The sequence below is a fragment of the Vulpes vulpes genome, chromosome 2, assembly GCF_048418805.1.
Source record: "Vulpes vulpes isolate BD-2025 chromosome 2, VulVul3, whole genome shotgun sequence".
NCBI classification, from domain to species: domain Eukaryota; kingdom Metazoa; phylum Chordata; class Mammalia; order Carnivora; family Canidae; genus Vulpes; species Vulpes vulpes.
The window spans coordinates 21,579,439-21,596,789 of record NC_132781.1 but is presented as its reverse complement, the minus strand read 5'-3'; the positions used below and the strand labels follow the sequence as shown (position 1 = coordinate 21,596,789).

The 17,351-nt window shown below is 39.7% G+C and overlaps 1 protein-coding gene across 3 annotated transcripts; it reads right to left on the bottom strand.

Annotated features, from left to right (window-relative positions):
• Window positions 1-6,210: 6,210 nt before the first annotated feature.
• On the bottom strand, window positions 6,211-16,619 carry KRT39 (keratin 39). Of its 3 annotated transcripts, none has more exons than XR_011999649.1 (8): window positions 15,987-16,613; window positions 15,049-15,131; window positions 14,121-14,277; window positions 13,327-13,488; window positions 13,089-13,214; window positions 11,552-11,772; window positions 9,825-10,170; window positions 6,211-9,176 (listed from the first exon to the last, which is right to left on the bottom strand). XR_011999649.1 is itself a non-coding variant. In XM_072747274.1 (8 exons), the coding sequence occupies exons 1-7, from the start codon at window positions 16,434-16,436 to the stop codon at window positions 9,918-9,920; spliced, it is 1,452 nt and encodes a 483-aa protein (XP_072603375.1). In that variant the 5' UTR covers window positions 16,437-16,619; the 3' UTR covers window positions 6,211-9,176; window positions 9,909-9,917. The 3 variants fall into 3 exon arrangements, 2 of the variants coding, with proteins under 2 accessions (XP_072603375.1, XP_072603376.1); XM_072747274.1 differs by having other exon boundaries at window positions 9,909-10,170; window positions 15,987-16,619; XM_072747275.1 differs by lacking the exons at window positions 6,211-9,176; window positions 9,825-10,170 and adding an exon at window positions 10,282-10,524.
• Window positions 16,620-17,351: the final 732 nt, after the last annotated feature.

Sequence of the window (17,351 nt, the reverse complement as noted above, 5' to 3'; positions counted from 1 at the left end):
ATAGCAGCCCATGACTGATATTTAAGCTACAGATTATCTGTTGGAAACATGGATGGCTGGCAGCCATTGTTTTGACCTTGTGCTCATTATGACTATGAACAGGGTTAAAATGAGATCTATGCTTTCCTAATGCGCCTCCAAATAAGGCCTCTTGGTCTAGTATAGAGCTGTGCCATTCCATGCCAGCCCTGAAATAGTAAACTTCACATGAACTGAACCACCTAACTCCTGTATTTAGAATGAAATGAGACGGAGGTGCTATCTAGTTGGACTGTCTGGTCTCTGAGAAAGAGCTTCACAGGGTGACACTCCCTTATGCAGTCACTGTGGTCTGAGCGTCTTCTTAGGCTGGTGAGTTCAAAAGTACCATTTTATTAGTGCACCAGAAACAAAGGGATTCTCAGGAGCCGACTCACAGTAACCTAATTCTTAGGTACCAGATGAACTAGCCAGAATGCAAACTTATTAATTTAACATAGAGAGATGATCCATTCTGCAACCACAATATTCCCATCTGTGTTGTGTCTGAGTATCAGAGAAACCAGACTGTGATATGGAAGGTGGTTGGTAAAAATGGAACCAGAAGAGAGATGTGGGGTCTTAAGGAATGTGGCAGGAGGAACTGCCCTGACTCTCCATGTGCTAATGTGTTTGGGTACAATGTCCCATCTTTCCAGATTGGGCTGGATATAAATACTGTTGAGTTGCTTTTAGGGCTCACCTTCTTCAGAACTCCATGACAAACACATTTCTTTAACTATTTGTGCCTTTGATTGGGCTACAAATATATAATACTGCCAAATTTGAGTGATTAGAACCAGGGCATTTGGAAAATGGAAGACACGAATTTGTTCAAATTTTACTGTGTTGCATCACTGTGTGATGCTGAGCAAGGTAGTTAACTTCTGTAAGCCTTAGTTCACTTATTGGTGAAGTGGGGATAATAATATCATTGTAAGGTTGTAGTGATGATTGAGCAAGCTAACTCAGGTACAGCACTGAGCACAGCGTCTGAGGCATAATATTCAACTGATTTTTAGTTGGCTAGAAGAAGCATTACTCTTTCTACTTGTTGACCATAGGAGGCACTGTGGCTTCTGTCTCATGGCTTTGATTATGTGTTGATTGTTCTGTGTTAATTGGGACAGGTTTTTTTTTTGAGACTTCCTCCTACTACTGCTACTTTCGTGCTACTTTCTCTGTTGAGCCCATAACCTAACTCCAGGGAACATTGGGGCTGGGAGAGATAAGGGCAGCAGAATCTGTTCTTGGAGAAGTGCCCCCAGTCCTATCTGGGCTGCTCTGTCATGTTCAATCTCCACAAAAGTGATCCTGTTCATAGGGCTGACTTCACACTGTTTTCCCTCCTCTTCCTGGGACCGTCTTCTTACTATTGGCTGACAAAGAGTATGAGGTTGATATATTATGGGGAGGTCCTTTTCAACTGAGTTCTGTCACATTCCAGAAAATAGAAAAATTGGGCCTACATGTGATAATCATTTCCCTATGCGCATACACACACACATATATCAAAACATCTTAAATAGATACAAATTTTCCTTAAAAAATTTGTTGAGGACAGGTGACTTGGAGACCCTACTCTTCCGCGTTTATGTATACAATGGAATATTACTCAGCAATTAGAAACGACAAATACCCACCATTTGCTTCAACGTGGATGGAACTGGAAGGTATTATGCTGAGTGAAATAAGTCAATCGGAGAAGGACAAACAGTGTATGTTCTCATTCATTTGGGGAATATGAATAATAGTGAAAGGGAATATAAAGGAAGGGAAAAGAAATGTTGGGAAATATCAGGAAGGGAGACAGAACATAAAGACTCCTAACTCGGGGAAATGAACTAGGGGTGGTGGAAGGGGAGGAGAGTGGGTGTTGGAGGGGAATGGGTGACGGGCACTGAGGTGGACACTTGACGGGATGAGCACTGGGTGTTTTTCTGTATGTTGGTAAATTGAACACCAATAAAAGTTAATTAAAAAATTTTTTTCCTTAAAAAATAAATAGTAAAATAAAAAAAGAAAGGTCCCATCCTTAATCTGGTGCTTTTATTAAGTTGTTGGGATGGCTTTTGCTTGACAATGTCATTATCAGTTCCAGTGAAGTACTTCACTAGCTTGAGTGTGACTGTTTGGAGGTAAGTGTTTTAGAGCAGCACAATGAAATCATACTCACAATGTTACTAGGTGCCAGGCATGCCTAAGAGCTCTGCATACATTCATTAATGTAATCATGCCAACCCTATGAAGTAGATATTATCAATAGCCTCATTCTAAAGATGAGGAAGTGGAGATACAGAGGTTTAGTAACTTTCCCAAGATCTCACAGTAGGTGGCAGGGCTGAGAATCAGACCCAGCTGGTCTGGCTTCATGAATCTGTTCCAAATGAGCATGTGGTTGTACTTCTTGACCCCAAGTGGCCAGTGTTCTCTTGTGGCTTTTTCTAATGCCTTAGTAGGCACCACTTGTCTTGAATTTTCACCCTAGTCTCCTTTTCTCCCTCAAGTTACAGAGTTCTCTTAAATGGGCTATGATTTTTATTTGCCTTTCCTTGTGAGACTTCTCTCTGCACCCACAAAAGCTATACTGAGTGTTGGGGAAGGTGGTCTCTCAGAGAGTGGCAGTGATGGAGGAGGGCACAGTTATGGTTTTTTTTTTTTTTTCTGATGGGTCAGTGGCAGATGAGCTGAAAAACATTTATGGTGCAAAGAGAAGACCTTTCCATCCTGACAAACAAGTTGGGGATAGGCAGTTCTCTACAATCAACTATATGGATTTGGAGAAATTCAGTCCCAAATGTGGTCTTTCTAGGTCTTCTGGTTTAGTAGAGTTGGTATTAAGTAGATAAGTACTGTCCTCTGCAGGGTAACTCTCAAGCACTTGCTGGGCCCAATGGGCTACCACAATGAGCTATAAAGCAGAGGGTTCACCCCTGGCTTAGAAGAAGGACTTTTGATTTTTTTCTTTATAGAAAGACACAAAGAAGAGAGACACAAACGTGCTTTATTTCTAGGAAATAGTAAGATAAACTTTAATCTCAGATATTTACTTCAGGTGCCACCAACATGTCCACCTTGATATCCACCACTTATGTTGTCCCAGACAGAGAGGAAGGAGAGAAGAAGGGAGAGGAGAGGGGAGGGGGGTGGTGGGAACAGCAAGAAAGTGTGTTTAGAAACTTTGCTACTGGTGACACCTGAACTGGAATATTTAGAAACATTGGCATATTATATATTTTCTTATGTTCATATAAGTGGTGGCCTGTGGCTTAAAACCATCATCTAAGAAAACCCTCCAAATATAATGCTCAACTTGAAATGATCATTTGACTACATAAACCTTTCCAATGTTGCCAAATAGGATTCGTTGTTCGCATTTGAACTAGGTGCGTGGGTTGTTCCCATGAAGCTTGTGAATCATTCAGGAACACGCCAGATATTTCTAGCTAGCCAACCAACCAAAAGATTCATTTCCTATAAAGACATTTGATTACAGTGTTGAAACAGTGCATTCCAGGTTTGCTTGCACTGATACTAAGCATGGCGTTGTGTCATGGATGCTGGTTGCCTCAGCCTACAAATTCTTTCTAACATGGATGGTGCTCTTTCTTTCTCTTCTGGGACACTTTCTGTTTCTCTTGAATTTTAATCTCTTTCTCTTTCTCTCTCATTGGGAGAGGACATTTGCTTTTAAAATGCTCTTTATCCAATTTACACGTTTAAAGCAATCCCTATCAAAATACCATGGACTTTCTTCAGAGAGTTAGAACAAATTATTTTAAGATTTGTGTGGAATCAGAAAAGACCCCGAATAGCCAGGGGAATTTTAAAAAAGAAAACCATAGCTGGGGGCATCACAATGCCAGATTTCAGGTTGTACTACAAAGCTGTGGTCATCAAGACGGTGTGGCACTGGCACAAAAACAGACACATACATCAATGGAACAAAATAGAGAATCCAGAAGTGGACCCTAACTCTATGGTCAACTAATATATGATAAAGGAGGAAAGACTATCCATTGGAAGAAAGACAGTCTCTTCAATAAATGGTGCTGGGAAAATTGGACATCCACATGCAGAAGAATGAAACTAGATCACTCTATTGCACCATACACAAAGATAAACTCAAAATGGATGAAAGATCTAAATGTGGGACAAGATTCCATCAAAGTCCTAGAAGAGAACACAGGCAACACCCTTTTTGAACTCGGCCACAGTAACTTCTTGCAAGATACATCCACGAAGGCAAAAGAAACAAAAGCAAAAATGAACTATTGGGACTTCATCAAGATAAGAAGCTTTTGCACAGCAAAGGACACAGTCAACAAAACTAAAAGACAACCTACAGAATGGGAGAAGATATTTGCAAATGACATATCAGATAAAGGGCTAGTTTCCAAGATCTATAAAGAACTTATTAAACTCAACAGCAAAGAAACAAACAATCCAATCATGAAATGGGCAAAAGACATGAACAGAAATCTCACAGAGGAAGACATAGACATGGCCAACAAGCACATGAGAAAATGCTCCACATCACTGGCCATCAGGGAAATACAAATCAAAACCACAATGAGATACCACCTCACACCAGTGAGAATGGGGAAAATTAACAAGGCAGGAAACCACAAATGTTGGAGAGGATGTGGAGAAAGGGGAACCCTCTTGCACTGTTGGTGGGAGTGTGAACTGGTGCAGTCACTCTGGAAAACTGAGGAACTGAGGTTCCTCAAAGTGTTAAAAATAGACCTGCCCTACGACCCAGCAATTGCACTGTTGGGGATTTACCCCAAAGATACAGATGCAGTGAAACGTTGGGACACCTGCACCCCGATGTTTATAGCAGCAATGTCCACAATAGCCAAACTGTGGAAGGAGCCTCGGTATCCATCGAAAGATGAATGGATAAAAAAGATGTGGTCTATGTATACAATGGAATATTACTCAGCCATTAGAAATGACAAATACCCACCATTTGCTTCAATGTGGATGGAACTGGAGGGTATTATGCTGAGTGAAATAAGTCAATTGGAGAAGGACAAACATATGGTCTCATTCATTTGGGGAATATAAATAATAGTGAAAGGGAATAAAGGGGAAAGGAGAAAAAATAAGTGGGAAATATCAGAAAGGGAGACAGAACATGGAAGACTCCTAACTCTGGGAAACTAACAAGGGGTGGTGGAAGGGGAGGAGGGCGGGGGTGGGAGTGACTGGGTGGTGGGCACTGAGGGGGCACTTGATGGAATGAGCACTGGGTGTTATTCTGTATGTTGGCAAATTGAGCACCAATAAAAAATAAATTTATTATTTAAAAAAACCTAAAAGGCAAAAATAAATAAATAAATAAAATGCTCTTTATCATCAGAACTTGCATTTTAAATCAAAATGGACAGAATTAGGGTAGACCTACTCCTGCAATGAGCAATACACCTTTATCCATTGTTTGATACATGAAAATTAATAAGAACATACAATAATTAGCTTCTAAAAAACTTAAAGATCTTATCAATAGCATCTGATTGCCTTTTAAAAAAAGACTTCAGAGAGACGGAATTGGAGGATGTTATCTTTGATGCTATTTTCTATTTACAGTTGCAGAAGGCAAGACACAATAAGGTGAGGACCATCCGGGATTTAGATAATAGATCAGAAAAATCTCCAGGTCTAAGCGCAGAGAAGTCAATGATGCTTTTAGGAACTAGAATGGAAGGTTCAATTTTGGTTCAATTTGTTTCCATCAAACCCAGTTCCAGTGCTGTCTACTCCAGATGTGGTGGGGAATGAGAAGTAGAAGAAAGGGCACTGGATTCTCTTACTGACTATGAGTCATGGACCAATCTCCTTTGTCTGTGGACCCCATTTCTTCACCTCTGATACAAAAAAAAGCTATTAGATGTCATCAGAAATCTTTCTAATTTTCAAAGAGATATTAGCATTCCTGTGCTCATCGAGTCATTATTCACAATAGCCAAGAGATAGAAACAATCTAAATGGATTGTTTGATGATTAATGGATAAAAAAGAACATGAGGTATATATGTATGTATGTTTATGCAACACACATACATACAAATGCAATGGAATATTATTCAGCCTTTAAAAATAAGGAAATCTTGCAGTATGTGACAACATGAATGAACCTTGAGGACATTACACTAGTGAAATAAGTCAGTCACAGAAAGACAAATAATGCATGATTCCATTTATATGAGATATATGATTCCACTTATATGAGACATGAGATATAGCTAAAATAGTCAAACTCATAGAAGCAAAGGATAGAAAGGTGGTTACCAGGGAAGGGGATTGCCTGGGGAGAAGCGGAAAGGGAGAGTTGCTAATCAAAAGGTATAAAATAAGTTCTAAAGATCTGCTGGACAACATTGTGCCTATAGCTAACAATTCTGTCTTGTTTACTTAAAAATCTGTTAAAAGAGTACATCTCATGTTAAGCATTCTTACCATAATAACATGAAGTTAAATATAAAACTCAGTCTATGAATTTCTGGACAAAAAGAATGACAAAGGCTAATATCATAGATTCCTTGGATGGTCTCTCACTGGAATCATTGACAAGCAGGCTATAGAATAGTTCCTTGAAGAGTTGGAAAAATAATCTGTTGCTACTGTGAATTGCTTCTATTCTTGGAGACTGTGAAATGTATCCCATGCTATTTTAACTTTCTTAAGGAAATCAGAGTACTTAAAATTCAATCTTATTATTGTGTGACACTGGGGAAAACATTGAATTGCTTTACCCATTAATTGCTTTATCTGTTAAATGGGAATACTAGTGGTAGCTCTTCCGTGGTAGTAAGGATTAAATGAATTAGTTATTAAATGAGTTACTTCTTAGCTTTTGTATTAATCCTCCTTCATAAACACATGGATAGATATGTAGAGGAGGAATTGTCTGTGAGTGTGGTCATCTATCAAGCTAGTGTCAGAGCCTTAAAAGATAATCCCCGAAGGCAGCAAGTCATCCAGATCTTTAAACCAAAAAACATTTGTCAGTTAGCAAGCAGGGGCTTTTATAATTTGGCATACATGCTTTGGCTGAAAATTTTGTAAAATTTGGATGCCCAGGTCCCACACCTGGAGATGCTAATGTAGGAGGTCTAGGGTAGGGCCCAAGAATCTGAATTTTATAGGTTCCTCAGGGGACTTGGATAGAAGTGGTTTCTAGGTTAACTAGAGAAATCCTCGTGACAAGTAATGTAAGGGGTTACCACTAACTGAACTCTTGAGCGAAAATTTTCAGACCACTTCTTCTAAGCAGAAATTGCTGGAATTGACCCTAGAGGCTGAAGATGGAGAGATTGTGAGTCATGTATAGGGATTGGGAAGGCAATTAATGATTGAGAGATGAAGGGGAAGAGAGAAGCATTTGGAAGTGTTTAAACCAGCTGTCATATTAAGGTGGAGTCAGCATGAAAAAAGATGAAATCTAGAGAAAATATATCCCTAAACCTCCTTTGTTTAGAAATAAAATTATGGACCACCAAATGGGTTTTGATATTCTTTCCCTCTCTGAGACAGGCTCTAGCAAACAAAAAGCAAGATTGCTCCATGGAGTCAATCCTTTTTTATGATTGTGTCTTACTGGGACTTTATATAGACTTTCAGAGAAAGAAACCTGGTGTTATAACTGCCCTACAGGACTAGGATCCTGTCTTTTTGGTTTCAAATACCTATAATTTGGCCGAGTGTGGCACATGCCTGGAGTGGGAAGAAGAGATCTTGTTTTGTGGATAAATTGAGAATGACATTGCCATAGCAGCCCAAGCTTAGCCTGAGTCCAGAAAGGTTCCTAAACCCTGAATCCTGTTGGAATCAAAACTTAGGGCAGACTGAGAACTCCAGCCTCTCCTCAATTGGTTTTCCAGTTAGTGTTGATAGTACATATGTGATCCACTGGGGACCATCACTTAACCAGGCACAAAGGAAGAAGTATGTAAGGAAATGACAAATGCCTGGTTTCCAGTCAGGGGACAAAACCTCCCTTCTGCCTGGCCTTGTATAACTTAAAGGACCCTTTCACTATTATTATTCCATTTAATCTCTCTAGTGTGTTAGGGCCTACATCTTTATGTCCCTTTTACTCAAGGTCATACACATAGAATGGGGTGAGACTCTCTCCTATGGCTTCTGAGTGCAAGCCCCCTGCTCTTCCCACATTTCCATCATTCAGTCTGAGATGGTATGCAGTGATGTGCTACCAGGGGTAATCTGGGAATTTGGATGGGAAGGAAGTTATTGACAAGAAAGAGATAACTCTGGGAGTTCTGCATTCCACTCCCTCAGTGCAAGTTGCTACTAGTCTGGAGGAAGTGGCTGCTGAGCATGAGTTAAAGGACGCTTTTGTCTTTGCTGTGGGCACCAGCCATCAACTGATATCTGATATAGATCCTAACTTCAGAAACACTTTACTGAGTAAAATTGCAAGCTTGATGACAAGAAGATCTTGTTCTGTTCTTTTTTCACCCCTCAAAGCCAAGCACTATTAAAACTCCCCAAATCATGAGTGGATAACTAAATTTATGGGGAAAGAATTTTGACATGAGATAATAACACAGGTCTAGGGCTGTAATTAAAAGTAAAGCTTATGTAAAAATAACATTTGCACCATGTTCTCCAGTGTACTAAGTAGCATGATATGAACAATTTCACTTGATCTGCACAACAAACCTGTCAAGTAGCCAAGGTTCTCATTTAACAAATAAGGAAATTAAATTTGATGAAGGCTAGATGTTTTGTCTAAGGTCTCAAGAAACTAGTTTAGGACTTCAGGTCTTTGACTCCACATTCTATATTTAATTTGTAATTGTTTACTAAAACTTCTGGAAATACTGAATAATTTTTGTAGGGATTGACTGAATCTCTTTGTGACCTTGCTGTGAGAAGCTCTGATGATGGCCAGTACCATGTACATACCATTCTCACTTGGGACTGTCTTGTGCTTGCAAGCAGCAATTACTCAATGATTACTTTTCTGCAAAGTTTGTGATATCAAATCCATTTCTCTCTGATGGATAGATTGAAGGAGGAAGCTAAGCTATGTTTTCATGGTCATCAGTCCCAGGGAGATGGAGGAACAGCGTGTGAGAGTTCCAGCTCCATGTTCTTTGTTAAATAGTCAGAAACAACTCGCATTCCCTAAAGAGTGGAAAGAGAAATAGCAAACATTTAGTGAAAGGATCCATGTTATTCCTTCAAAATGCTCTAGATTCACTCCACAACTCTTCCTGATTCTTGATGATGAAAATATTTGGAGAGCCCAATCATTTCAAAGTTTTGGAGAACAGACATCTTCAGAAATATCTTGGGCAACATGAAGTATGTCAGTATGGATAACAGACAGCGGAGTTCAACAGGAGACAGACTCATGACTTTTCAAGGAAACTGAACATTAATGATCTTTTCCCCTATTCATGCTATTTGAATAGAGGCTTCTTTCCATGGCCAAGGAAGGATTTTAGAAGGGGGAAGGTTGCAGCTTTTGACATCATGTACCATGGCGAAAAGCAATCCTAGAACTTGTCTGACTGGCTCTAGTGAGGAATATAAGTACACAAGACCTGAGTAAACAAAAGAGAAACCTGCATATCACTTGTGAAGTCAAGTAATGTAGGGAACCTTCCTGGGCACCTACAAATCACTGCCTGTCTCTCAGAGAAATGGGTAATGTGCTCCTAGAGAAATTTCATGTATTATCACGTTGACAGCTGCAACTTAGGGAGGGATCAGAATACAAGGTATTCTGTTTAGCAATGCACACCCACTGTGGTATAAGAAGCTAAGTACCTTAAAGGGGCTGGGGACTTTTAAGCCTTTCTGGTAGGAACAAGTATTGACCTCTCTTTCATGAACGAGGGATATTTTCTTCACCTTGGGATGTCAAACTCTGGCAATTCTGATAAGGAAGCAAGGCTGCACATGCTCATGGGAAGAAATGATTTTGCCATCCTGAATCTCCTGAGTGATGGTGCAGATTTTAACCAGTATTCGAGGCAGGACTCTGTAGGCACAGCAAGGCTCCTGTGTGCTGTGGGACGCTGAGGATGGTGTATTGTAAGCCAGAGCTGTGCATTCCATGGCGCTGGCCTTACTGGAAGGCTCACATTTGGTGGCACACGGGTTACAGAGAAGCCTAGAAAAAAACCAGAATTTTACCTGTGACTGAGGGAAGGTAATGTGGTGATAGAAAACAATAGCGGTGGGCAGTTTTTCATGCATCACTTGAAACAAGTACTCCCAAATGCTTATTCATTCATTTTATTCTATCATTAGTGGAAGAAAAAGAATGAGACCAGATCCATGGGAAAGCAGCATGTTAGGTTTAGAGGCGTTAGGTTATGTAAGCTGCTATTATGGAGAATGCTACCACACACAGTGGAAGGACGTCCTGCCAGGAGTTAAAGACCGGGGTGTAGTCCAGCTTTGTCCTTCACCAGCTGGTGACCTAAGATAAATCAGTGAGTCCTCCTGAGCTTTAGTTCTTCACCTGCAGAATAAGTATAGTGAGAACTAAACATACATGGTCAACAGTGATAAGGGACAAGTTAAGGGGCTTATTATCTGAGGAAAGCAAGTTAATCAGATATTTTTCTTATCAGAGAGCCACAATACTACTGATGGCTTGAACCTCATTTATGGAAGAGTCCTCGAGGCTTTTTCAGGAAGCTTCAAAGTGCCTTCTGGGCGTATTTAAATGAAACTTTACGGAATTGGAGTTGGAAGCAGTTAACAGAACTCTTTTTAGAAAGCATCATCTTTCTTTGATGATTCAAGGCACTTTGGTATATTGTAGCTCCTCAAAGTGACTAGCAGGGGTGAATCTTGTGCTGGTATAATGTGGCAGTTAAAATGTGCCAGTTAAAAGAATCCTATGAACAGAATTCACTGCTTATTTTGAGGAAAAAGGTCTCTGTAACAACTGTAACTAAGTCTGCACCTAGGGTGTTAGTTTGGACTGAGTTGCTTTCCTCTAAACAACTTGTGGTCTCTCTAGGTCAGTTACTTATGATTTGGTTGGCTTCTTAGCATTGAAAAAACACTAATTTCTTTTTCTAAAAAACGGTGTTAAAACACACATATCTACATGCTGCTATTGGCATCAAGGACAAGTGGCTGGATAGGTGTGGGCATTTCAGCCTGAGCAGAATGTTCCTCCAAAGGGAACAGGGTCAGGCTATTGGATCTCATAAAAGTACATCTCAGTGGGGGAGAATCTATAAGTTGCCAGGAATATTTGAATATTTGGGGAAACCATTTTTCCTCTTCTACTTAAAAAACTCAACATATAAGGAGTTAGCCCGGTACACTGGCTCTTCAGAATGACTCAGCTTAGCTAAGACCTCAAATTTGGAGTAGGTTACAACTGATCTCCAAACAGCACAGCTTGAGACTATATATCACAAGTTCCCATCACTGGCAAGAAGAGCAAAGTGCATGCCCCTTGTTGCCAGTGACAGTAGTAATACATGTATGTGAACATATTTTCTCATAGAAGCTGTTTTTATTTTACTTACTTGACTTCTGAACTCTCCAGAAGGCTGTGGTATATGGCAATCTCACACTCCAGCCGGGACTTGACGTCCAGCAGAATCTCATATTCTTGGTTCTGTCTTTCCAGGGCACACCGTATCTCTGCCAGCTGAGCCTCTATGTTATCGACCAGACACTGGATCTGGGCCAGTAAAGCTGTGTAGCGGGCCTCTGTCTCCACCAAGATGCATTCTTGGGAATCTCTCTACCATGGAGGAGGAAAGTATGACTTACAATGGTGACTCCTTGGAGCCTAGGTCATGTGTGAAATGAATCATTTTAAACAATGGTTTCTTTGTGACAGGTACTAATGAGTCTCCAAACCCTCTTATTACTTCCTAACCAAATAAATCCAAAACAAAAATTATCTACTATGCTAAAGCTCACTTCCTTTTATCCTCCTTATTTATTTTTGCCTCCCTTTAAGTATTTACTTCTCTTTCTTATTCACTTGATAATATGCTACCACACTTCTATCTGTGAGACAAAAAAAATATTCCAACTTATTTTACACCTGGGTTTTAAGAACCTGTTAGTATAGCATCTCATTCTATGAATATTTGTACCTTAGCAAAGAAGTTAGCAGCATTTAGCCATAAACAATTCTCTTACTTAATCCATTCCTTTATATCTAAGACACAAGTGTTGAAATTTTGATGATTAGAGTTCTTTCCTGCTCCATCATTCTATAAGCCTAGGGATAATGGAATCTTTGGTTTGAATAATCTATTATTTGCATGGTTTTCCCAACATTTAGAGAGGAGAAAACTGATGTTCAAGGGGTTAAATGAGTTGTCCATGGTCATATGACTAATTGGTGACACAGCTAGCTTTGGGGCAGGGTCTTCCAAATGCCCTTCATATCAGAGCATTTAAATAATTCCCTACTTTATAGAGACAGTACAATGAGGCAGAAGTGGTTCCAACTTTGGAACCTGAATTCTGGCTCAGATTCATTTCTTTTGTGACTTTTAACAAGTTACTTAATGCCTCAGGACCTCAGTGTCTCCATTGCTATAAAATAGGCAAGATGGAACTCACCTGGGATTTAGTGTGGGAAAGTCACATTTGCTCCCTGAGCCTCATCTGTAAAATTTGCTTAGTAATTATGCCACCTCCTTTATAAGATTATTTTTATAAATTTGATAGTTTGTAAAACTATTATGCATGTAATAAAAAGCTCTCTTACTGTTTCCCAAAGTGTACTCCATGGATCATTATTGCCATGAGATACTTTTAAAGGAAGGGATCCACAGTCAAATAAGTTTGGAATGCTGAATACCATATATCTCCTTCTTGGAGATCCATAGTGTATATTAGCTTATTAAAGGCCTATTGGAAGGTACCCCATTCAACCTATGTTTAGTCCAGCATTTCCCAGGCTTATTTGACCACGGGCCTTTTTTGGGCATAGACCTTTCAGCAAACAGAGGAACTTTGGAGGCACACAATTTGGGAAGCATTGCAACATGCAGTTGTCAAGGGCTATTGCCATCACAGCTGTGTTGGCATTCTGGGTACCATTCGGTGCTGGGCCTGCAGTTCAATCTCCAGAGCATTCATGGTACGTCTCAGTTCAGTGATCTCCTTCAGGCAGCACTGCTGCTGTTGAGAGCTGGTCACCACCTGCTGGTTCAGTGCCTCCATCTGAAACATGGTTAAAGACCATGAATATTATGAAAGAAAACACGACTTTGATTAAAGATCACCTGGAAATGCAATGTCAACTTTTTGTTTTGGGCTTTTTTACCCTCCCCACCTGTGTGTTGAACCACTGTTCCACTTCTCTGCGATTTGTCTCCATGATGGACTCATACTGACATCTCATTTCTTGTAGAACCCTGTTTAGATCAACAGAAGGGGCAGCAGTCACTTCAATGTTGAGTCTGTCCCCAAGCTGGCTCTGTAAGGAGTTGATTTCCTATTGAAAAAAAAATAATGTGAAGTCACTTAGTGGATAGATGACACTCTTGTATTCTTGTTTGTCTAATAGCAATAATTTAGCTTAATCGTATCTGAAATATAGCTCACAATAAAGGAATAGATGATTTATAGGTGCCATTGAGATGCTATAAAATGACTTAAGGCTATTTCAGATATGACTCTATTCAAATACGTGAAACATTAAAAGGAATTAATTAGCAAGATCAGAGTCGTAAGGAATTTAGACCATTTCCAGGGATGGGTAATGGTGAAGCAGCAGAGAAGTGGAATTTATAGTAAGAGACCATAGTCTCTAAGACACAAATATGGGCTTTTGCCAATATGGACTTAGAACAATAGTGGTAGAAGTCTGTGTAGGGATGCCTACAAAAAGATGGGACATTTGTGAGGACAGGAAAATTGGGTTGTTTCCTTTTGTAAAAGCTGGAGAGGGTGAAGGAGGCTTCAGATATTGTGTTTTGGTGATGGATTTGAAACACATTGAGCCAGTGGTGATAGCAGTAGGTATTGTCAGGGCTGAAAAACTTTTTGGAGACACCTTTTGCCAAATTCAACCCAAAGGAATAGTTGCTATTTTTAGAGGCTTGTAATGACTCTTGGTTCTCTAACCTCTTCATGCTTGTTTTTGAGGAAGAGGAGCTCCTCCCTCAGAGACTGGACTTGTGCCTCCAGGTCAGCCTTGGCCAGGGTCAGTGCATTCAGGATCTGCTGTAGGCCTTTGGCATCAGCCTCCACCAGCTGGCGTACAGACACCTCAGCTTCATACCTTTAAAAATGAGACATAAAAAGAAGGCATTAAAATGTAAATGGTGCACTGGGTGTTATATGCAACTGATGAATTGTTGAACACTCCATCTGAAACTAACGATGTACTATATGTTGGCTAATTGAATTTAAATTAAACAAAACAAAAATATAGATGGTGTAAATCAAGCCAAGCAGAACTCCTTTCCACATTTTCTTTTGGGCCTCTCATTTATTATATTTCTGTTGTGGGTTTTATTCTCTTTAGACGTGAGATCATTTGATAAAAATAACCACTTAATTTTTATTCCTTAATCAGTTTGCCAGCATGAGGCCACATTGCTGGTCTTTGAGATAAGGGAATTTATGCTCTTTCTCCTGCCCTCAAAGGCAATGCAGTGGAAGTAGAAAGAGCAGTGGATTAGGAGTTAGAAAATTTGCATCCAAGTTTTAGCTGTGTCTTGTCCTAGTTGTGCATTCAGGATATAGCTGAATCCCATTAAACCAGAGTTTTCTCACCTTAAACAAGGTAACTACAGATTGGCCCTACCTATTTTCCTGAATTACTGTGCAGGTAATCAGATGGGTTCGTATGTTAGAAACTACAAGGATTGTTTACATGTGAGTGGTTATAAGCTTTATCATTTATCAAATGTGAAAGTTTTTTTCTGGGCTAGTGCTAATATGGTATGGAGCAGGAGGTTTAGCAGATTTAGGGATAATCTTCATGGCAGTGTGCAGAGTCAGAGGCAGGGTGAAATCTGTTGTGAATGCCAGTGCTGGGTGGGCTTACTTGGCTCTCAAGTCATCAGCAGCCAGTTTGGTGTTGTCAATTTGTGAGACCAGTCTGGAATTCTCAGCCTTGGTACACAAGATCTAGAATTAAGAAATTGTACACACAAATGAGACAAACACCAGGATATCCTTCTTTAAAAACCAAGGGCTTGTGTGTGTTGCGGTTAACAGGGAAGGGCCAGTTAGGCTTTTCATAGCTATGCTTAGGAAGCTTGGGAAGCTTTGGAAAGTCAGAGTTTTTGTTATTTTCCTAAAAAAATCAGCAAAAGCCACTCCAATAAAAACTTCTGTATGTGTATTACTGTTAAAATATAAAATCTGCATTTGATTTGCATCCTCTGGAATGTAATCGTCATGAGGGCAGGGGCTTTTTAGTTCACTACTATTTTCCCAGAGCCTAGAGTAATGTCTAGTGTGTTGTTGGTGGTGTTCAGTAAATAGTTGTTGAACAAGTAAGATGGGATAAATCTGGCATGTGCAGTAGCAACAGCACATCACTATGATTAGGAGATAGGCTTGGTGTTGGAAAAAAACCATTGAAACAATTTGGAGATGATGAAATGAGCATAAAAGGGGGAAAGAGTGGTGATGATTGCAAAATGGATAAAACCGAAACTGTTAAGGGACTTATTAGAGCAAAATGCTCTTTCTCAGATCCTTGTTTTCTTATTTTTGTTAAAGAAATGGCAGCAATAGGTGACACATTTTGACACATGTTGACACACTTCTGACATAGCAGAATGTATCCCTGGAAGACAAATAAGTATAAAACTCTGAATATTGCCTCAAGATGATAATTTCATTCAAGAGATTTTCTTATTCTACAAAATATCTTTTCCAAAATAAAATGAACTAAATATATTAAGTTTTAGCAAATGTCTATTGCTTGGAGAATATCATGACACAACCTGATATACACATTCTTAAGAATCTTACCTTCTGCTGGAGCTCCTCAATGGTAGCGTAGTAGGACATGTAGTCAGGACATACAACACAGAGCTCTTTGTTACACTCCTCCAGGATTTTGCATTCCAGTTCAGCATTCTCTTTTTCCAAGGTCCGTACCTTCTCCAGGTAGTTAGCAAGGCGCTCATTCAAGATTTGCATGGTCTCTTTCTCATTACTGTTGATGCCTTCACCACACCAGCCGCAGTCATCCAGAGGTAGACAGGCATTGACGTTGTTTATTAAGCAGATGGGTGTGAAATAAAAACAAGGAGTGGGTCTGGCAGCCCGCAGAACACGGCCAGTTGGTTGGCGGCTGTTGGCTTCAAGACCACTGTGTTGGCAGTTAGCGTTAGAAGAAATGGTCTGAAAATTTGTAATCCGAGAGCAGCGTTGCTGTGGCGTTGAACAAGAAATTGTTGTACAGCCTTTAGTATCCATAGTGCGCACCCAGTTTTGGTTTATTTCAGTCTGTGGTCCTGATGGAAAGCTCAAGCAGCTGTGACTGTGTTTGAATTCCAAGCTTCTTGGTTATTTCCTCTTTGAAGTGCTTATATAGCCTTTGCTCTAGGTGGAGTCACAGCTGGCAGGATGTTTTCCTTTCTAATGTTTATATCAAATCCCATAGGAACATCTCATTAGTCTGCTTTTTACTTGCCTGAGAAGAGTTACTTGTCTCATAAAAATGTGCATTTAAACTGTTACTAAGTTATTACCCATCACCACTACTGCTTGTCATTGGACCCAGAGCTTCACACGAAGTCTTCAAAAGGAACTGTCGTCACAGTTCTAACAGCATCCATTATTAAGTAGGTGTGAGTATATTAAGTTCATTAAATCCTTGTTGACCTCTCCAACTGGCATTAAGCTTGATCAGGAATGAGTTCATCCTTCTTTTCCTTTCTTCTCTAGAAAAGGGAAACTATTAATATCTAATAATTATTGGTGAACTTAGAACAGTGTTTTATTTTGTTCTGCCCAACCGATTTTCCCATTTTCATTGTTCAGACATTGTATGGGTTAAAATGTTAGTTTTAAGTAAGACTCTTTTTAAATATAGTTGCTAGTTTCCTGTTTCAGTTTGCCAGGTAGGGTCTGGTTACTAACAAGAAATTTCTTGGGAAAGAGGCTGGTTACCTTTTGGTTTTCTAAAGCCCACATTTTATGACATTTTTAGCACTCAGTGTTTGCTTGTGGAATTACATTAGCTAAAAATGTGTTACGGTGTTGGCTTATATTTATTGTTTAAACATGATCTATTGAAAGGCATGTGTTTACTTTCTCAGGAATACTTTCTCAGCATTTTTAAAGAAAGTTATTTGTTTCTGATCCTTTATGGAGGTTCTAGGAGAGAAT